The sequence below is a fragment of the Lagopus leucura genome, unplaced genomic scaffold (assembly GCF_019238085.1).
Source record: "Lagopus leucura isolate 7727_CA_CO unplaced genomic scaffold, USGS_WTPT01 Super-Scaffold_73, whole genome shotgun sequence".
In the NCBI taxonomy this organism is placed as follows: Eukaryota; Metazoa; Chordata; class Aves; order Galliformes; family Phasianidae; genus Lagopus; species Lagopus leucura.
Genome location: NW_024962252.1, coordinates 5,970,510 through 5,993,723, shown reverse-complemented (window position 1 = coordinate 5,993,723; position 23,214 = coordinate 5,970,510). Strand labels below are relative to the sequence as shown.

The 23,214-nt window shown below is 39.0% G+C and overlaps 1 protein-coding gene and 1 long non-coding RNA gene across 2 annotated transcripts; one reads left to right on the top strand and one right to left on the bottom strand.

Annotated features, from left to right (window-relative positions):
- Positions 1-12,526: 12,526 nt before the first annotated feature.
- On the bottom strand, positions 12,527-19,373 carry LOC122191832. Its single transcript, XR_006182472.1, has 2 exons — positions 19,156-19,373; positions 12,527-12,787 (listed from the first exon to the last, which is right to left on the bottom strand). It is a non-coding gene; the product is annotated as an uncharacterized LOC122191832 (long non-coding RNA).
- Positions 19,374-19,485: 112 nt separating this feature from the next.
- LRATD1 (LRAT domain containing 1) lies at positions 19,486-22,767 on the top strand. The gene is made up of 2 exons (XM_042893066.1): positions 19,486-19,633; positions 20,260-22,767. Exon 2 carries the CDS (start codon positions 20,297-20,299, stop codon positions 21,143-21,145), a length of 849 nt encoding a protein of 282 aa, XP_042749000.1. The 5' UTR covers positions 19,486-19,633; positions 20,260-20,296; the 3' UTR covers positions 21,146-22,767.
- Positions 22,768-23,214: the final 447 nt, after the last annotated feature.

The following is a 23,214-nucleotide window of genomic DNA, read 5'->3' as shown; positions in this document are numbered from 1 at the left end:
TTTGTACAAGATGTTGTCAGTTGCTTTTCCTTTAGCTACTGATGCTGTAACTCTATCATAAAAGGCCACCAAAAGGCAAGTCAAGCATGGACAACCAAACATGGAACCCATGTTGTTTACCACCAATCACCTCGTCTTTATTTTCCATATGCCTCTGTAGGACCTTCAGGAGAATCTGCTCCATGACCTTGCCAGGCACAGAGATGAGATTGACTGGTAGCTCCATGGATCTTCTTTTTTTCACTTCCTGAAAGTGGGGCTAAGTTTTCCCTTTTCCAGAGTTACCTCTTAAGAAAAAAAATCTTGTTAAAATACTTGTTATACTAGTTTTGTTGTTGTTTTCATTTTAGAATCTCTTTGAGTCTGAACAGTTAATCAACAGCAAAAAGATCTTGACAAGTCCACACTAGACTATTTTTCTGCCTGACTTTTTGGTCCAGCTACCAAAAATGAAGACAGACAACGATAAATGACCTATTCATAGCTATAAGCTGAATGTATAGCTGTTGTATCTGCTGACAACCCCTCCTTTATTCCTGCCTCCATCATCCTCCTCACAACGGCAGAAGGGAGCACTTAGCTCCTGTAATCTGAGCAAGTCTTGTTGTTAGTGGTGCAGCAGGGAGCTACCATTATCTTTTACTTATCAGATATCTGGCTGGCACATAGGATAATGTGCTGGATTTTGGCCTTCCATAACATGTTTGAGGCATTTCTGTAAATTACTCTATGATGTGCTTCACTGCTTCCTGATAAGTGACCAGATAGAAAGCTGATTGAGGAATGTCTTGAACATCATTTCTCCGATCTTATATTTTTCAGTCCTCTTTTTCAAGACAGCTACAGCCTTTATAGTCTCCAGTGCACTGGTTAGAATCATAGAATCATTGAATCAGAATGGCTTGGGTTGAAAGGAAACTCAAGGATCAGCAAGTTCTAAGACTCCTGCCACATGCAGGGTTGCCAACCACTGGATCAAGTATTAGATCAGGCTGCTGAGAGCCCTGTACAACCTCTCTGGGCAGCCTATTGCAGCACCTCACCACATTCTCAGCAAAAAAAAACTTTCCCCTCACATCTAATCTAAATCTCCACTCCTTTAGTTTAAAACTGCTATTCCACTTCCTTCTGAGCACAGTACAGGCTCTAGCCTGTCAGCTTAATGAGGCAGACTCAGTGGCTAAGTATTTCCTATCTCACAAATACAAATTTGCTCTTACACTAATTCACAGCCAAAGCCAATGAAAGTTTCAGTGTTACAAGTGTTTTTAAGGTGAAAAGGAACAAAGGTTTTGTAATAAACACAGGGTAATTTTTTGTTGTTGTTGTTCTAGTTCATTCTGTTTCTCTTTCAAACACCAAATTTTTCCCCCTTTTTCTCTTTCCAAATGAGTACATGCTAAAAATTTTAATTTGAATGGTACTCACACCTTCATTTGGCATCTAAGTCGCAATACCATACTGAGATTTGCTTTTTTGAGAATTAACTAAAAATGAAACCTTGTAGTTTCATACATTTTAAACAATTAGAACAGAAACTGGCATTAAATATGTTCACTTCTTAGTGACTGCTGGAAGACAAGAAAATACAAAAAGCTAATACTGCAGCATGGAAAATGGAGTATCCTGCAGTTAGGTTTGGCTTGTTTGTGCATGCTTTCTTGTTTCCCTTTGTTTTGTGTTATTACTAACATTTGCATTTCCCCGCATTCCTCAACTTCACTGATCCTTTGTTTATTTTCGGTTCTCTTCTGAATATTTACATTCTCTCCCTTGCGAGAATCTCTCAATTTCCTTGAATAACTATTAAACACCGTAATTGATAAGTTTAGTTCCACAAAGTATTTTTTTAATGTGATATGGATGAAAAAATGCCAAAGAGACAATAAATATAAATATATAGGCTTGGACAGTGACTACTTTAGAGAAGTTATAATACTCCCCACAATAGCACAATGACTTCAATGCATTAGCAAGGATGCAGTGTTTGATCTCAGATCTGAACTGTTACTAAGCTAAAGAGAATCATCAGTTGGTAGGAAAATGGAATCTCTGAAACTGCGTTATTATCTTCCTAAGGAATATAGTGTTGTGCACTAATTTATTCCTACAGTGTTATTTGTCTGGTTGTTGGTTATCTATGACAGTACCAGGACTAATAAACCCTTAAAGTGTTTGTTGGGTCAGTCATTAGTTAATTATACATGATCAAATATAGGATTAACTTCTGCATAGGGAAAGAAGGACTTCTCAGGAAGCAAAGACCTAGCAGCAGGTCTTGCTGCTAATTTTATTAATGTTACTATTATCAATAAATTCTTTACAGATCGTAAATTCTTCTTCTGGAGGTATTCCAATCTATGGCCTGCGTTGATAGGAACCCACTGGGCTCCTAACATGTGAACATGAACATGCACACTCATGCATACAAAATATACATCCAGAATGACATAATATGAATTAAAAATTACATACTGCATAAACTTGATTTTCTTCTCTAGCACCTAGCAAAGTGTTTATTCCATTTGAACTTTTCTTTATTCTTCAGTTCTCTCAGACTCAGAACCTTAACTTTGTCTATGTTCCTGGGTTGCTTGCCAAAAGCAGTCAGCATATTAAGCACGCCTCTCTGCAAAAGCACCTCACACCTCACAGCCAGGTGAGTCAGCAGAGCTCTGCAGCTCTGGGTGACATACTCAGCTCTGATGTGGAGTAACACCACTGATCTGCTGAGTATTGCACCTGCAAATGAAATAGAAGAAATGAACCTTCTTTGTTTCGCAAACTGAAGCCAAAGGCAAAAGAAGGTGATAACAATACAGTATGCTGAAGTTTTTTGTTTTAAAGAGACAGAAAAGGGAACGAATGCTGAGAGAGAGGAAGTACTCTAAACATCAAATGAACTTTTATGTTATTTTTGGCTCTGCTAGCACAAACCGATCCCAGAAGCTAATACCAGCTCCTGTACAGCCTGTAATACCAGTTATTCAGTCCTGGATTACCGCTGATTCTGCATAGAGTGCAATGAGCTTGCTGTAAGTTCTTGCTGTGTCTTTGTGTGTTGTGCTCCAACTGTTCTATTGGAGTCATTATCTTTATTAGTTCTAACATTTCCTAAACATTTTCACTGCCTCATCTATTTTATGACTTTTGCAGTGCATATAGTCTGTTATGATTAGTAAAGTAGAGGTATTTAGATAAGTATTTATGGATTAAATTCTACAAAATTTTCAAGAGGATATTTCTAATAGTGCTTGTTTATTGCATGTGTAATATTAGCCACAACAACAAAACCAAGAACAGCAGTAAGCACCAGCTCCAGCTGCCTTGTTTCTTATTAAAACTCTGATAAATCTTTGCTGAATTTCAGTCTGAATAAGTGAATCTGAAGGCACGCATACCCACTGAAAACAATGGAGCCAGTCATTAACTCCATTTCAGGATGTGCCTTACATTGTATTAACACACCTCCTAGTACTTTTCAGTCCCAGTGTGGAACAGCAGGTGCTGTTCCATGAATCATGAATTATACCCAATTACGTTTGTTTTTTGGTTGTGTAGTATTGTTCACTGAGGATTAAAATGAGAGTAAGTACAGATGAAGCCTTAACAGACAATAGTTTCACCTTAGGAAAAATGGCTCATGTCAGAAGTAGCTTCACCAAAACCCATATCACTGACCTCGATTGTCCTGTAATGTAACTTACATCTTTCCAAAACAAAACAGTCATTTTATATTTATTTACTACTGTTTCATGCAATGAGTTCATAACAAGTTAGGCAGTTTCTGTTCAAACTGTGGGAGAATTACTTCTCTGATACATATTCTAATCACCTTCACACTACTTTTGGAAAGAAAAAAAGTCAAATATTTGTAAATATTTGTACACATACATATTGAACACTTACTCCAATTACTTCATGCCCAGCACTGCTTAAAACAAACAAACAAACAAACAACAACAAAACAAAAACACTACAATTTACTATTTCAGGAAAGATTAGCCATTGCAATGGCCATTATTTTTAATAGAAGAAAATGTTTCATCTGCAAAAGCACTGCATTGCCTTGTGTAGAAACACACCACCTTATCTGATGGATATCAGACAAATACTCCTTCAGCTCTAATTTTCTTTGTAGGTAGATTATTGCTATCACTCACAGGTTTGAATGGATGCCTCACATTCATCAGATAATTTTGCTAACAATGATCAACACCACCAAAGCTCTTTAGTTCCCATATACTGTCGCTGTGTAGAAATATTACAGCTGAAATTTCTCTACTACAAGCTGAATCTTTTTCTTTGACTTGGTTGTGCGTAGTGCAGCTGTGATAAGGTCTACAGAATAAATAAAATTAGGAAGAGAATATGATACACAATTTAATTCAAAGTGAAGCAGTATTTGTAATCAGCTTCCCCTTCACTCAACAACTAAAAACCCTCAAATCTCACGCTAGTAGTTTTTCCAGTAGGCATTCAGAATCTGTTGTTGCCCTTCCTCCTGCATCCCTCTCAGTTGTAGGCATCATAACTGTACCCTTCACATTTCAAATCTCTAATTGGTCCCATTAACCGTCATCAGTGAGACATTTAATTTCCTCTTCTGAAGTTCATCAACATGTTGGAATTGTGTTTCATTTAATGTACGTCAAACCCCTACAAAGGTCCAGCTACTATGTTTCACATTTCTGTGTATTTTCCAGTGCAATATGTGTTATAACATACTGCATGCTGAGAATTCTCAGGTTATAAAGAACACGACCAAAATCGTTGCTTAAAAGCTTTTGGTGATTGCTCATTCCTCTCAGTCCTAATGCGTCAGTGAAAACTTTGGAAGAAAATTACAATGCATAGAGATCTCAGAAAAATCACATTGTTTACTTGTTTGTTCACATATTTAATGTCGAAAATAATCTCACACTTTATTATTTCTATTGAAGCAAGAAATTTCTCATACTGTGCAGAAAAAGGAAAGGTAGTGTTACAGGGATTAATAATGCATCTAATATGAATATCTCGGTAAAATTAAAGATGAAAGAAACAACAAAAACAAAATGAAAGCTGAGGCATCAAAACAAAAAAGCATGGGCATCCTGAATACAGAGTGCCGTTTCACTTTTATTACAAATCTTTTGTGTCTAGGCATTGTAACAAAGAATTACAGAAATCCAAAGCACTTCGGAACCAAATTTGCGCACCCATTTATGAATAGATATGTATGTAGTTCAAGAAGTTTATCAAATATATAGTTATTACTAATAATTTATTGGTGAAGGAATGTAGTAGCATAATGCAATAGTGTGGTTCCCTGATGCTTCATTCTTCAAGTCCTTACATTCATAGCATATAATTCTGCAAAATATTAATGATTTTGGATGACTTTTTTTCTTATGACAGATGCCTGCCTGAGGCTGTTTCTTTGGTGGGCAACAATCAATCAAACAACTGAACCATTCTAGGGAATTGAATTAGGAAGAAATTAACATAAAAATATTCACAACCTCGTTTTATAAAGTTGAACCATGCTTTGAAGCTCAAACTTCATGTTTGAAATGAGGGTGTTTTTTCTAACATCTTTTTAAAATTTGAAGAAATGTGAACAGATCTAAACATTGGGGCGTGAGGGGAGAACTCATGTTTGCATTCTCAGAAAAAAAAAAAAAAGCTTTGCTAGAGCCTCATTTGGCCTAACATAGTTCTTAGTGTGGTACAAAGAACTGTACATGTTCTAGACCTGAAACCAACTGAGGATGCTACACATTATCTGACTGTATTGTCTAAAGGAGATGGACCAAGATGATAAACAGATAAACTTTCTTGGCTAGGTAAGAGCCACAATTTCCTTTGTGGTTAATGAATATCCTATTGGCAGAAGGGATATCAGGGAGATAAGTATCAAAAGCATCCACTAAACATAATCACTTAGTTGGAAATGATAACCCCCTTCTTTATTTCTGGACAAGTCTCACCCACAGAAAACTAATTTTTAGGGGACAGTGAGAGACCACTGTTGGTAATGAAATGACACATTATTAGTAATAATAATTACTAAGTAATACTGCAGCATTCAATGTTCTTGATGACCTAACCATCTCTTTTGGTGTGGAGAAAAAGGAACTCAGCAACTGAATAAATGAATGTTGATGGATGAGGATAATCTGGCAATGAAGGAATAGGAAAAGTTTAGTCTTGCCTCAGTCTTACCTGCATGGTTTAGACAGAAAAATGGTAAGGTGGCAACAGACAAATACTGCTTAGAAAAACATGGGTTATTTAGCCTATAGAACCTGAAGAGATACCCAGCACTGTAGAAGGATTGGGTGATGTAAGTGTAAAGCTATTACTTTTAAAAATCATGATGATGACAGATGAAACATATATTCTAAAATGGTAAGAAAGACAATTTGAAGAACTATCAGGTGGTCAGAGTAATCACCATCCCTGGTAAGATGGAGTATGTATATCCTGCTGGCATCCTTTTATGAGTACAAACATGACAAGTAAGCAATCAGGAACATTCAGCACAGATCTACAAAGGTAAATCATATCTGACTAATATAATTGCCTTCTGTGAAGGAATGACTGACTGTGAAAATAAAGGATAACAGTTCCTGTAACTTTCACTTTAGTGAGGCATTTGACAGTGTATTTCACATTATCATTTGGAGACTGAGGATATGTGGTGGGATAAATCATTTTGTAACTGGACTGAAAAGTGGCTTCACCACTGGGTTTCAACATAATATTCAACTGCTTGAAGTTGTAAGACTGGTATAGAATGAAGCACCCCAGGGTTGGATAGCAGAGTTGGTGTAGTTCAGTATCTTCTCTTGGATGATGAGACAGAACACTCCTTCAGAACACTTGAGAAGGAAGTGTTCAACACACCAGATGATCCAGATTCAGCACTGGGACCTTGAGAAATCTGAATCCTGTGCCAACAGAATCTTTGTGAAGTTCAAGAAGAAATGCTAAATTCTGCATGTGAGGTGGAATACCCTCACAAGTATGGCTGAGCAGTATCTTCTTTAAAGTGTTTGGGTGTTTCAAGTTGAATATGAGCAGAAGTGAATTTGAGATAAATTGCATATTGAGCTACATTTGTGGAATGAGTCCAGTACTTTGTGAGTCACACCACACATTATTGACAAGGCTGCAATTGGAGCACTACATCCAATTTTGGGCTCTACAGCTCAATGTCAGCATGAGGAAAATAGAAAGGGTCCATCAGATAGCAAATGATGTTTAGGGACTTAGACCATGTGGCCCATAAAAAATGGAGGAGCTTGTATCTATACAGTATGGCAAAGAGAAGGCTAAGGGATAATCTAAAAGTGCAGTTACAAAGATGACAGGGTTAAACTCTTCACTTTAGTGGCAGACTCGTAGAATCATGGAATCATAGATTCACAGAATCATAGAATGGCTTGGGTTGGAAGGGACCCCAACACCCACGTCAGGTTTCAAACTCCCTGCCACAGACAGGGCCACCAACCTCCAGATCTGTACTAAACCAGGTTGCCCAGGGCCCCATCCAACCTGCTTTTGAACACCTCCAGGGACGGAGCATCCACAGCCTCTCTGGGCAGTCTGTTCAAGCACCTCAGTACTATCTCTGTAACAACAACAGACAACAAGAAGCAGCGCAAACTGAGACTTCGAAAATTGAAACAGGACTATAATAAAAGCTTTCTCATTATGCAAGTAACCTAACACTGAAACAGACTGAGAAGTAGTGAAATCTCTATCTTTCAAGGTTTACAAGGCACAGTCAGAAAAAAACACACTGATGATAATCTCATTTTACATAGCAGATAGACTAGATTGACTTCCAGGTATCCCTACATATCCCATTTTTTAAAAGCTTTCACACTAATTATGTTGAAATCTCTATTTTTCATGCCATTTCCACAAATGAATTTTACCTAGGGGAAGATTCAATGAATTCCAAGTACTGGACATCAGCTATGGCAAGCAAATTGCTCCTCTATAGAGGGAACATCTACTACTTATGATTATCCAAATGCTCTCCATGGAGTTGAACTTGTTTTCAGGATCTTTCAGTTTATATAGATGAACTGCTTTGTGAACAAGAGATTTTGTGATATAGTGGTTTTTTTCAGGAGGAAATAACTGGTGGATGTAATCACTAGGGCAAAGAAGCAAGGTGTAGTGATTTACAAGATTCTCAGAGATTCCAAAATTTTGAGGTTAAAAACAGGGATTTATAAAATAACCTGTTTCATTGAAAAAGTTGCAGTTGGATTACAATATAAAAGTGAATCAACAGTGCCACACCTTTGGAAAGAGGTATACACCTTAATTAAATATGACACCACATTGAAAGGTATAGAATAGGCAAGGGGACAGTAAACAGTTCTCCTGCTCCCTCCTGCTCTGTTAAAGTCTCAGTTGGATTTCTCTTTTCCAATTTTCGGTACTGCAGTGTGTGAAACATATAAACTTGAAGAGAGCTCAGTAGAATATTAAAAACTGGATTCTAGAAAACAAAACAGGACTCAAGACTAAACGAATTAGGACTCTTTAGCTCAAATAAATAAAAATGAAAAATAATAATAATTTTTTAAAAGGGGGGATTTTATTTAGGTATATAAAAAGCTGCAAGTACAAAATAAATAAATAAATAAATAAATAAATGAAAATTCTCCATACCTATTAAATAAAAGAACTGATGAATTTAAAATGTAACGAAGACTGAGATTGGAATCAGAGTATTAGAAAATGTTATTGTAAGTAAAAGTAAAAGTAATATGATGAGAATAGTTAAATGCTAGAATAAAATTTGCAGGAGATTGTGGAATCATATATGTGAACTATGAGCATGCAGAGATGTTGTTCAGGAAGGAGAAGATTAGATAATGACTGTATCTTTTTATTTTTTTGTTTTGGCTAAATAGTAAACCATTGAGTTGCCTGTTCTGTACAATACATTCAGAGTATTTTACGGTGCACTTAATACAACACTTATTTTATATTGTAAATATTGTATTATTATGTGAATTATTTTCTAATAGTTAATTCTAATAATTTTATACTAAGAAAAGATGTTGTTATATTTCTCCTTTGAATTTGTTTGAGTTCTTTCTCTTCCATCTGTCTTGTCTCATGGACTTAAAGTAACTGTATCTTGGAACCATGAAAATTATCATTATTTTTCTTGCACTGATAACTTCATAAATGATTTTGAGTCACATGCATCCAAAACATTTTCATAGCTGAGGTCTTTTTGACAAGCTTCTGCTCATGAGGAAAAGTACATATAATAAAACATTTAAGATGAAAAAAAGTGATTTCAGTTCATGGATACTTTTCAAAAAATTTTTCTCCAATCAACAGACTTAAGGAAACAGTTATCGCCCATGAGCTATTTCTGAATGGTAAAAAATAGATATATTTAAAAGGAAATTAAAAAGGAAGCAATATGCTAAATAAATTATTATTTCAGAATCATGAGCACAATTAAGGCTGTAATGAACATATGCGACTCACACCATTTTCAGTTTAATTTACTACAGGTGGTTCTTTGCGGAGTCTTTTCCCTTTATCAATTTATTTCTGCAATTCTCAACAAATCACACTGTAAGTTAATAGTATTGGAGGGAGGGAACGGGGAAGAAAGTGGGGAGAGGCTGTCAAAGCCCAGTTCAGGTGTTTTTAGCATACAAGGAATTGTCTATCTCTGATTCTGGAACACACTATTTCACGTGTCCAGACAATGTAAGATTGTAGTCCTAGTCCAAGCTCACATGCTGCTGTCAAGATGGCTTAATAGAACAACATTTTTATTTTTTTTTCTTTTGGCAAATACGCTGTGTACCAAGAAATATATTACTCACTTATAAAAAAATATTTTTCAAATCCAAGTTAAATTGAATGAAAATTCAAAATCAAAAAGATGTTCCACATTTTTGAAAATTCTGAATGTTTCATTTTGATATCAGCATTTAGTGTTTTTTTTAATGTGGAAGAAAACCACTTTTGGAAGACAGAGGAAAAAGTCACTTTCTACCTGCCTACCTGTACTTCATACACAAAAGTGCATGATTAAAAGCCCGCTCTCTTAACAGAGCATAAACTTTTCTCTCAATATAAAATAATCTTTTTTCATAGGTTATTCTGCTTTGTTTGCCTTCTTGTTTTAACTGACATGTAATGTTTTGGAGACACCGCAATTCAAAAGTGGTATTTCTTGACTGAGCTGAATCACTGCCTATGTCAGGGCTGTGTAGCTGCAAACTTCATCACATCCCACACACTGGCTTACTATCTCAGGTGAAAACCTCCATATAAGTTGGTCAGAGCAAAACAATCACTCTGGGACTCAGAATCTACAAAGGTCTCTTATCTTTAGCAGTTCTCCTGTACAGGGCAAATACAACCCAAGAGCTGCATGGGAATTCGCACCTGGCATTTCATCCATATTTTGTATTATTGAGCATTTGAATCTAATGACATTAAAAATAATGTAATTATGTCACTGACCATCTAGGGAGTTGTAAGTGAAATGAAATGAGCATGTATCATAGAATCATAGAATCATAGAATCATAGAATCATAGAATCACAGAATCATAGAATCATAGAATGGCCTGGGTTGAAAAGGACCACAACGATCATCTGGTTTCAACCCCCTGCTGTGTGCAGGGTCACCAACCAGCAGACCAGGCTGCCCAGAGCCACATCCTGCCTAGCCTTGAATGCCTCCAGGGATGGGGCATCCACTGTTCCAGTGCATCACCACCCTCTGTGTGAAAAACTTCCTCCTAATATCTAACCTAAATCTCAACTGTCTTAGTTTAAAACTATTCCCTCTTGTCTTATCACTATGAACTCATGTGAACACTCGTTAAGTAATTTGTAAGTAATATCATTTAAATTCATTTCTTATAGTATCTCCTTATCCCATGTTTGTTGCACTTCACTTACATGTTCCCTGCAGATATGTATTAACATCACTGTTTCATTTTAATGGTGTTACAACATCTCCCCAGACTTGCCCTGAGATTGTAGCACTACTGTCTTCTGTATCCTACATTACTATCTCACATTGCCACAGATTTTTATTTTTTTCATTTCTAGAAAGGGACAATTCCCCCTATATTTCTTAGCACCTTGATTCCAAGTCTTTTACTATGACTATGTTTTGCATTAAAGTAACTAAAATTTCCTGAATCTAAGCAACACAGCAGAATCAAGTGCAATTGTGATAAATCCTAGGGAAATCCCTGGGGCTCTGAGCTGTGCTCTGTCGCATTGACCATCCTCCACAGGTCACAGCACCCAACCTCCTTGTTGTAAAACACTGCTGCCAGAAAATGGTAATGCTCTTGACCACCTTCTTTGTAACTAGGAGTCAAATCAGAAACCAGTTCTCAGGAAAGTAGGATCCAGAGTTTTTTCTGTTTCGTAGGAAAGAAAGAGGCACCTACTACATGGGGAACATTCTCATCTCAAGGCTATTTCCATTTTTACCTCAAGTAGTCTTTGAACTACTGAAACAGAAATAGGAACCCCAGTTTCCTTGCCTTAAGGTGAGTACTCTAATCACTTAGTTAAAAGCTTTGTTCGTGCTTCCTTGAATTATTTTCTCACCAGAAAGGTTACAACTTGATGACTGGAGAATAGCCAGATAGTCTCTAGCATGTCTAATGAGTAGATACACTTAAAGTAGATGACACAGAATTAAATCTGTGGCTACATAAAGAACTGAACCCAGATTTTTCAAATTTAAGATGAATAACAGTAGGATATGTTACAAAGTTTGACAATTGTTTTTTAAAATAGAAGAGAGCTTTCTTTTCTTTCTCTTTAAGTAATGATTGAAAGCACCAACCTGGCCCTCAGTGACATAGCCAGGGACACTTAGAGGGACTTCGTAGTACAGATGAGAAGAAAATAAACAGGTACAAAAAGAGCCCTGTCTCAAATCACAATGTTATTTTTTTTGTAGTACATTTTATTCTCCTCCAAAATTGCATTCATTTCTGCTCTCTAAAAATAAAAAATACCAAACTATAAAAATGTTAAGGTAAAATACTTTTACACCTTATGCATCCTACCCCAAATATTCAAGTAATGTTTCATCTTCTAAACAAAGGGATAAATATTGATGTTGCATGGCTTGTTACTTCCATTACTACTGAAGAAACAACACAGCTAAACACAATGAGCTGTAGTCTATAATCATTTATGCATTGTACATAAAATCATTGGTTAAAGTTTAGTGACACACATCTCTGAAAATTTTTGACAAGTTCATATGGATCACAAAAAGAAGTACAAAGATAATAAGTTTAACTTGCAAGTCTAATCAGGTCAGCCAGCTTTTTAGCTGTGAGAATGATGAATATGAAGAGCCACTGCTCACATTTCAGTCCTAAGGATAAGTTTAGAGGCTGGCAAAACGTTTGCAAATTTTTACTGGGAATAGTAATGAATTTACAAGCCTGGGTTGCTTAAATTCATTTTTGTTGAGCAGAAATCTATTTTTAAAAGCACCACTGTGGAGTCTCAATGGTTTTATTCACAACATATACACTTTTGCAAACAGAATGAATTCTAATTGTATAAATTTGTCATTTCTAAGCATTTGAAGCTGTATTTCTTTCTTTGAATGCACACAGCGATCTCCTTGGCTTCAAAGGAAATAGTGTGCATGTCCCTGGTGACAGGCTTCTCTGCACTACAGGCAGAAGGAGTCTGGTGTGGAGGTATAATTGATACAAGTTTTGAATGGCTGAAGTCTCCAGGAATGGGCTCCGTATCTGAAAAAGGAAAATAGAGGCTAACTCCAAAAGGTATTTACATATGACAAGAAATGATTCCTGTACTGAATCTAGTTCTGTAACTCAGTCAAAAGGGTTCAGCTAACATCATAAAGCATGAGAGTTAAGCTCAAATAGTTTATGAATAGCAACTGCAAAAAAAATTGAATTTCTTCTTTGCTACTCTGTCAAGGGGTATATGTTATTGCTTATAATATTTAAAAAGTCATTTTTGGAGTTGAGGTATTAAGAGCTTAACAGATTAAAATATTTTATAAAATATTAACTACCCTAATAGAAAGACACATTGGGTGCCCATTTTATTTAAACATTTTAATTTTCATACGAGTCCTTCAGGGCAGCAGGAACATTACGTTATTAAAAACGAGAAGAATTGTAATAGAATGCATTTAGGGAGCAATGACTTAATAAAGTATCACAAAGAATATGTGAAAAATAAAATGGCCAAGCAATTACCTAAGTAACTAGTAGATACATGGATATATCTTTATTATAAATTTCTTATTAGATCATTTAGAGACACAGTTCATTAGTAAAGAGTCCAACACTGAAAATGTCATTTTTTTGTGAAGAACCATTACTACTTTACTCCTTATGGCCAGATATTTCTGAAAGTTTTTCAATCTGCAATACTGATCAGGGAAGTTTTGCACAAAGTCATAAAATGCTAGTTGAGGAAAGACATCAAAAGTTGATTTGCCATGTGACAGTGGTCCTTTCTCTTAATAAGACTGTATTAAAAGACGGTTACAAATACTCTTTTTTTTTTTTTCTTCCCTTATCAGCTTATTTTCTGAAGCTGCACTAGTTTCTGGACATATTTTTCCTATAATAAAGTTATTAAGACATTTTTACTTTATATTTACTTGTAGTTTAAGCTAGAATAGACTATAGGAATTTCCCTTCTAGGTTGGCACTGCCATCATAATTTTACCATAGGAACAATGTAACTACATCTAATAAAAGCCATGTCAAAAGGATATATTCAGAAGGGACTGATATTCCTGACAGTTTCTGAGCACCAACTATAAAGTGCTAACACCTTTAAAAAAGATCTGTTTTTCACCTGGAACATATTCAACATTCCTTTCAGCTGTGTCGCAAATTTAAACTCATGCTGTAACTACATGCTCACAAGATCAGCCAGAAAAGAAGTTGAAGGAGTATGTAGTTGGGGGGTTAAAGCTCACTGTTGATGCACCTCTTATTCATGATTAAATAAAATGGGAAACTGCATCTTTACAGGGGAAAGAAAGAAAAAAAAAGGATAAAAATTCTCCTGAAAAAATGAACCTAATTTTACCAATGCGTAATTGAATTGACAAATTTAAAACCAGGGTTACTTTACCAAAAACTTTCAAATTCATAGTCATCAAAGACAAAAGACCAAAAAAAACCCAACAGGTGCTGTGGCTAACAAACATTTGGTTAGGCTCATACAAGGCTAGGCTATGTTTTCTTTCATTTCCAAATAGAGTTAAAAAGTAAAATGAAATTTGTGTAAATAACATGAACTTTCAGACTATGTTCCTGTACAAAATAACAGTCTGGATAAGGTTAAATGTTCTGCTATGAATAAGCAAGTTTTCTCCATTTGAATGTTGTCGTGTCAACTCAGAGTGTTTTCTTGCTGTTATTGTTTTGTTTTTCTGTATTTATGTGAAAATGGTGGTATGTCTGAGCATTTTGGAACACTTAAGAAAGCACTACCAAAGAGAGTAACTAATTTAAAAGCAGCCTTTCCCACCCCTTATCCCCAAAACCTATGCATTCAGTTTCCATGTGGCGCAGAGACAGACATCTAAATGAAAATCTAGTCCCTCAGCTAGTTTTTTCATACTCAGTGAATGAATATGATCTACAAGCTCTTCCTCTGCTTTCTCAGAGTTTGTTGCTCACATTCAAGATCAGCTCTGATAACCTCAGAGCAGACGTCTGGGAGAAAAGTGAAGTTAATGACAGAATGTTGAGGAGGCTCAGCTGGGACTTCATCTCCTGATGCCTAGGCTGGGCTACTGGTTAGCCAGTGTTGGGAAGGCCTTGCCTGGCTGCCCTAACTTCTGGGTCAGCCTCAGATGACCGGTTCCCCAGATTTGCTCTGTTCAACAGCTCACCCAGAGACTGCGCTGGTAATGAGGGGATCCATAGGTCCCCACATCCTGCTCCTTCCTGACACCCTGCCTCCTGACAGCTGGAAAGGGATACAGCTTCCTGGTGTGGAATCCTCTCTGTGTAAGTCTTCTGGAGATAAATACACTTAAAAGGGCAGTTGTCTCTTCCAAGCCCTCCACAAAATCTTTTATACAGTATCTTTTTGGTTGTATCAATTGAGCAGGATATAGAAATTAAGTTTGGGTCTTCCCAGGTGATATGTGACCAAAAAAAGAAAACCACTACAACAACAACAAAAACACTGGGTCATGCCTCACCTCCCCTTCAGAAGCTAAGTGTAAACAGTTGGCCATAAAGAACCAGGTCACAGGGCCATGGAGTGGAACGGTATTTCTTATACTATTAAATTGGTAGCATGGCCTCTTGAAAGGCTTTGGCACAGGCTAGCTAATATTCTTCTATAAAGCGTAGGGATTAAAAGGGGTTCAGAGTAATTCCTAATAGGCAGCTTGGATGCAGCTACCCAGTTTTGGAGCTTAGAGTTCATCTGAGGTATATAGTTATAATCTCCCTCAGGGCTGAGAAACAGCCTCTGGCCAATTTTACTTTCAAGTGCCCCGTGAATGCAAGAAGCACAAAGCAAGCAGAAGTCAGCAGAAGTGAAGAAAAAAGGCAAAGGGCAAATCTCTGGCCACAGTTATTGACATTAGTGAGTTTTCACTCTTTATATTTCAACATCATTGGATGAAAAATTATTGAAGCTGTCCAAAGCTCAAGGATCAAAATCCCCGGACACTGCCGAACTGGATACTGTAGAAACTGTACATACTTATGTAGTGTCATTGCTGCTATAGAGCTTGCATACCACGCTTTTACTCAAACCTGGACATTATGGCCTTGCCTATATATGTATATGGGTAATTTGCATGTGAAGATGTTTGCAAAATAAGCAACTCTACCATCTACATCAGCTGCGGTCCAGATAACAGGTTTCTCAGAGGACTAGCATGGTTTGTTTCTGATAAGGTACCATAAGGTACACTGAGATTGTAAAGAAAATATAGGAAACAGACACAGAATGTGAATGTATAGTGAAATTACAACTGGAGTTGGGCACTTTAGGGAGTGTAGAGTAAAGATGATCCTTCCTGGTACCCATTATATCTAGGTGTGTCTATTGGGCAGACCAGGCTACAATAGAAAGAGAGGTAAACTACTGGACATTTGAGACTCAATGCTGCCAGAATTGTGATGGATGGATTTCCATGATATTGAGGAAGCTTATAAAACATAGCCAAGTTTCAACACTTGTCATGAATTTTTGTATCTCTGGTTGTTTATTGAAAAGTGGGTTTCCAATTTTTTTCAGCACAAACATTCACTCATTTAAATTAATAGAGTTTCAGCTCCACTTTTAGCAACAGGGGCCCAAGGCTTAAAAGCTGAGCTCACAGCAAGATGATGATATTATTTAAAAAACAAGTTTTTAAAAAATAAGCTACTGAGCATCTACTTTATTACATATTTTAAGAGTTTTCAGTGTGTTAAATTAAACATAAATGCAAGACTGACAAAATACCAAGGGTGGAAAAATGCACAAAAAGAAAAACAGAAATAAAAAATGTAAATTCACTGCTTTGGAGTATAGTATAACAGGACAAAGCTAGATATGATGATGTTGTCAGGTTTCTTCCCTACACTCAGTCTGAGGAAAAATATGTTAGAGTTAATAAGAATGGATTAATGGCAAATTCCTATGTCCTGGTGCAGGACAAGGTTATGACCCTGGTTAATGAGGCTGAAGCTGGTGAACACAAGTGTGAGCAGAGTGACAGTTGCCAGTGCCATGATCTGAGAGCAGCCAAGCCAACCCTGCACTAGCATTCATGCTAAGTAAGTCTCCACAAGCTCCCCAAAAATAAAATGCCTAAAGGAGATGATAAATGTACCATCAGAATAGCTCAGTCAAAACAAGCAGTAGGCCACAGAAATATACTTCTGTGGACACTGTACTGTTGTAACATTCTCTAACACCAACAGAAGCTTTCAAACTGAGAGGTTTACTTCAAGCTGTTGGTTTACATAATTCCTGTCCTGACAGTTTTATATAATAACATTTATACTGGCATTTGTTTTGCTTTGTTTTATGGCACATTCCTTACACTTGGAGAGAAACTGAGAAAAAAAAAAGTCCTTCTTGAGGGACAGAGGAAGAGCATAAAACACTGATGAGACAGACTGCAGCCAGAACTGAAAGGTAAGTAGGAAATGGGTGTTGCAGGTGTCCTGAACAGGGGTAAGTGCTTCAGCAAGAGATGGGACGCACTCATTGAGCAGACTTTCAAAAGCATGGGGAACGCAAAGAAAATGGTTAAAATTTGGCTGGGGCTATTCCATCCAGTTAGAAGTGAAGAGTCTTTCTTGAACACAGACTGATTCTTTCTGCACCATGCAGTTCACTGAAGAAATTTGTTCTGTACTATTTTGCATGGAAAAGATGAAATGTATTGTTTGTTTGGAACTGTCTAAAAATTACTCCACATAGCCTTGATGATTGGCAAATGTGGGAAGTGTGAACTGTGAGTGCAACCTAAAATGATGCAGACTTTGAACAAGAAAAATATAAACTGTTTAGAAAACAGAAACTGTTGATGAAGAATGTATGTATGGAAAATGGCCTTCTGTTTGAACTAGCTTTAACAATTAACAGTTATGAAAAAAATCAAAATATCATAGGCTCTTTTCCAGCCTAAATGATAAGTGTATTAGGGTGTATTCATAACTTAATTTAAAATGTTGCAGTTGATGAAGGTTATGCCATAAAAGAATGTATAATTTCTGACAATCAGGACAAAAGCATCTAAACAATTTCAGAGGTTTGTAACATCCACTATGCTTACTCCTGTGAAACTTTTAAACACATATTTTAGGATATAGTCATTTTTAGATAAACATTTTTACTTCAATTTCTAATTCCACAAACCCCTGAATGCCGCATCCTGAACTGCTGTAAACCAGCAGCTCAGACACCTATGAGTTTGAGACCGTAGTCCCCGAATTATGAAAGACGCAAAGTCTTAACCAACAAAATAGTATAATTGCCACAGTGAAAAATAACTGGTCAGTCTTAGAATGTCACACCACTGAACAAGCCCTTTTCTCCCTTCCATTTATGATCTGATGCCTTTGCCTATGCTAAAAAATTAATGAGAAACAAAATACTCTCCTAGAAAGATAGGCATATAAATATTTGAATGGGAAAATTAAAGGTTCATTTGAAGAAAACACATGTCTACATAAGAAACCCAGTATTTGACCCATATAAACCTAGGCATGACATTTTTACCGTGAAAAATGGGAAGTTGCTATAGGTAGATAGAAGCTGCATGCCACTATCATGAGAATAAAGCATCAGCATTATTTTTCTTATTTAACAAAAGCCAAAGACTGGACTGAAAAAAAAGTCTAAGTTGGGGAGTCAGAAGTGAAGGTGGTTAGTATCCACAAGCACCAAAAATAGAAATATTTATGTCTATCCGACAAATTTATTTCCGCTGTGAATAGATAAAAATGGTGCTTTAATGTGACTCACATATGAATCAAATAATTACATTAGGTTTTTCATGAAGCGTCTTAATATTTAAATTCGTCTCAAAAGTTCCCATGATGAGAGCTCTCTGAAGAACCAAGGTTACAATCCCATCGCTAACACCATCTTATAGGGAAACTGTGTTCACATCAGATAATTATTCCTAAGCCTTGATTTCATAATGTGCAAAATAATATGTAAAATATGTACTGGCATTAACTACTACAGATGGTAGATTTTAGATTTGACGTATTTTAGGAAAAGATGGACTGCTACCATCAGGCAATCTTATGTTTTATGTAAGACAAGCCATAGCCCACCTTCTGTCTTAGGACAACCCACTACTGCTGCTGCAGCCAGATGTGGACAGATGACCACAGCTAGGAGTCACCTCATCTAACATCAACATTTCAATGTGTTGGTGATGATAAAAGACAGGCAGCTCATCCCTTTCTAAAATGGGGTGTGCAATAGGTGAGCAGAACAGCCCATGGGAAAGGCCAGTTTTGTCTGACCATGGGGAAATCCAGAGCTCAGATCGCACGGAGGTTCTGAATTTAGACAAGCGGACGCTCATTTCTTTGACTGGTGAAGAAATTCTCGGAGAGATACAACCCTCTAGCTAAAGGAAGGGCGTTTTTCTTACCATGGCAATCACTTTTTTTCTGCTTTCTTTTCAGTTGCAGGGCTCGCTTGGCGGTGCGCACACTGCTTGAACCCTCTCTCTCTCCGGATAGCCGTGCTTCGCACGGAGACACCGAGCGGTCTCCGTGCCACAACCAGAGGCCAGCCACGGGGCGCCGAAATCAGACTCTCGGGCGTTGGGGGACAGCGAGGCCGGACCGGACAGTGACGCCGCGGAGCCCCACTACGGCCGCCGCCACCGGGCGCAGCGCAGCGCGGCGCGGCCAATGAGCGGTGCCGGGGCGGGCTCGGGAGCGGCGCCGCCGGTACTTATGCTCTGCCGGAGGGGCTGAGCAGCCCACAGCAGAGCGGGGCGGCGCGGGCGGAGGAACCGGGCGCGCTTTGGGGAGGACAGAACTCACCTCCTCTGCGGCGCCCATGGGGACAGAACGACTTTAAAGGAGTTTGGGGGGTTCTGACGACCCGCTGGGCGACCACGGGTACGGAGGGGGGGAGAGAGGGACACCTTTCGGGGACAAAGGGTGCTTCATTTTTTTTTTTTTATTTTTTTATTTTTTTATTTTTTCTTTTTTAATTTTTATTTTTTCCCCTCTCCTTGCGAGGTCCTGGCCGAAATGCGAGGCTGAGCGGGTAGACACGGGTGGCAGCTGCGAGGCCGCCTGCTTCTTCAGCATCCTGTTCTCACGTACAGCGGCTTGGCTCGGCTGCGAGCGGGCTCGGGACCCTCCGGGCCAGCGCTCCCTCTGCCCTTTCCCTTGCGGAGCGGAGAGCAGAGGCTCCCGAAGCAACTCCGTCCCCCGCGCGGAGGCGGCGGGCGGCGAGGAGCCGCCTTCTCCTGTGGCGTGGGGCTGGGCCGGGGAGCCGGGAGCCCCGGGGCACTGCCCTGCCCTGCACCCCGAAAGCGAGGGGGAAGGATCCGCGCTGGGAGTTCCCCTCACTCGGAGGGGAGGGATGTAGCGGGGGAGAAATGGGTGCTCGGGGCGGAATCGCTGAAGTCTTTTGTATGTGTCTTGATTTTTTATTTTTTTTCCTTTCTCTCTTCCTTTCCTTCCCTCCGTTTGCACTCTCGTTTTCTCTGTCCCTGCCCACCCCACCCTTCCTCCAGATCCGGCGATTCCTGCCCTCGCCTCGCCCTGTCATTGATGGGAAATCAACTGGATCGCATCACCCACCTGAATTACAGTGAGCTGCCTACCGGGGACCCCTCGGGGATCGAGAAGGACGAGCTGCGCGTCGGGGTGGCTTACTTCTTTTCGGATGAGGAGGAGGACCTGGACGAGCGAGGCCAGCCAGAGAAGTACAGCGTGAAGGGCTCCGGCAGCCCTGGCCAGGAGACGCCCACCCACCACCTCCACCACCAGCTCGTGCTGAACGAGACCCAGTTCTCCGCTTTCCGCGGCCAGGAATGCATCTTCTCCAAGGTCAGCAGCGGCCCCCAGGCTGGGGACCTGAGCGTCTACTCGGTGTCAGCGCTGCCTGCTCTCTGCAAGCCGGGGGACCTGCTGGAGCTACTCTACCTGGGGCCGTCGGAGCAGCCGCCGCCGCACTGGGCAGTGTACGTGGGCAGCGGGCAGATCATCCACCTGCACCAGGGGCAGATCCGCCAGGACAGCTTGTACGAGGCGGCCGCGGGCAACGTGGGCCGGGTGGTGAATAGCTGGTACCGCTTCCGCCCACTGGTGGCTGAGCTGGTGGTGCAAAACGCCTGCGGGCACCTGGGCTTAAAAAGCGACGAGATCTGCTGGACTAACTCCGAGAGCTTCGCCGCCTGGTGCCGCTTCGGGAAACGGGAGTTCAAAGCCGGGGGGGAGCTGCAGGCTGCTGCCGGCACCCAGCAGCAGTACTATCTCAAGATCCACTTGGCGGAGAACAAAGTGCACACGGTGAGGTTCCACAGTCTGGAGGATCTAATACGCGAGAAGCGCCGAATCGATGCCAGTGGCAAACTGAGGGTGATCAAAGACCTGGCTATAGTGGATGGGAAAGAATAGTGCGCAGTGGGGTACATGGCTATCTTCCTTCTGCCCTGCTGGGGAACCCAGCCTGCCACAGGGGCGGCCGGCTGCACCCTCTTTCCATGGGACGCGACTGAAAGCAGGATCCATGGCAACATTCCAAACAAACAGCGTTCTTTACACCCATAGCCAGTATTTTGTTTGGCTTTCAATAGTGTTAATGCTGAAAGAGCGCTTGAGAGAGAGGAAGAAAAGAGGGGGGAGGTGCACGAAGGCTGTTCTCAGTGTGTGGACAAAGTCTCTCCTGTTAATCGATGTTGACCATTCTAGCAACACGCTAATAAAATTTCAAATTGAAATTTTTTTTTTAATTTTTATTTCATGGCTTTAATCCATGACAAATTTTAAACATTGGGGGCCATGGATGTGGATTTAGCTAAATGAGTTCTTAGCTAATGTTTGCCTTGCAGCCAACTAAAAGCATCCATCATACTTTGCTAGTTGGAAGGGGTTGCAGGTGGGGGAGTTGTAAATGCTTGTTTGTTTTGTTTCTCAACACTGTTGCTTCAGCCCATAGCTGCAACGCAAATTTTGTCCCAGCCAACTTTAGTGAGACATCAGCAGGGGAAAATGCTTTCACATTTCTGGTTGAAGCTGATCACGTTTAAATGTCTTTGCTTTCTGTCTGCAGCTCTCTGCTAAATGTTATCATAATTTATAAGCTGCTTCTACCACCACTTTTTTTAATGTTCTTTTATTTTGTGAAAAAGTTGGTAAGCAGCTGTTGCCTTGAAACTAAATTTGCTGGTTGAAGGTGTATTTTAGAGAACAGTGTACTCAGTGTTGGTCCTTGGAGATCCAGCCTCTAGACTCTTATGCTTGGGCTGTGGGTTTGTATCGCTGTAGTGACTCTCATTGCAACACTGCATCACTACCTCTTCATGCACAAATCAACAGAATCCTGCAAGAAACAAATAGGTTTGAATTCTGCATGTTGTCTTTTTAAACAGCAATTTATTACATAGTTACAATTCCACTTGAAGTATATGTAATGTGGCCAAGTTCATCTTGCAATTCATATTCTAAGCAACTAAGAATCCCATTCAGTCTTAAGTTTAAGAATCCACAGCTGCATTTAAGATGCCTTTTAATGTGATGTGGGTAATGCCTTGTTGTATTTCAGATCCAATTCACTCATTGCTTAACTCGCAGTTTTGAAGTGGAAGATCAAAATATTAAATATACGTAAAATCTAAAAAATTATACTGGGGCATTTCTAAATCTGTATTCTATTTTTATTACTCTGAGCTGCGTACAACTTGTAATAAGTGATTTGTCTTTGCATGTTTCAGTGCTGGAAAGAAAATGCATTTGTTTTTGTCCCCTCTTCGCACATCAATGTCAGATGACAGAATAGAAGCAACACCCCTGTTCTGTATGTACAATACACTCCACCCCCTATCAATGTACTGTATCCTGGCTCCTTTTTGTATTAAACAATGTAATTAGCAACCTTGATGCAACAGTAACTTCATTTCTACAAAGGGTTTGCCTCCCATACCTGAAGCTGTGAGGGTGGAGTGTAGTTCACTATAAGTATCAGCATAAATATGTTTAAAAAAATAAATAAATACACTCTTTCAGTGAAGGTCATCAAACAGGCTTTGTTTACTGATGCACATAGCATAGTTATGCCCTAATAGGCAGTGTTACTTTTATTTTTCCTTTAACCTTAAAGTACTGTTGGTACAATGGGGTAAGCATTATTTATTTATTTTTTTTTAAGTGAATTGCCATACCTTTTGTTAAATATGTACTATTTTAACATTAGATGGGTAATAATGTCTGGTAACGATAGCTCTTTTCCATAAGATTAACAGTCTTCAACACTGTATTTATGTATTTATATTGCATTACATCTCCCAGGCTGTTCCAGTTGCTGAGTACCTCATAGCACTTGAGGGGAGTGCTGTGAGATTGCAGAAAGATACTGATGTTGCAGCCAAAGCACTTAAGGAAAAAATGGAACATAAATAGTAGAAGGAAGAGTGGGCAAAAGTAATTTAATTCTTCCTTGTAAGATATGTTGAAGAGCTGGGGTAGGA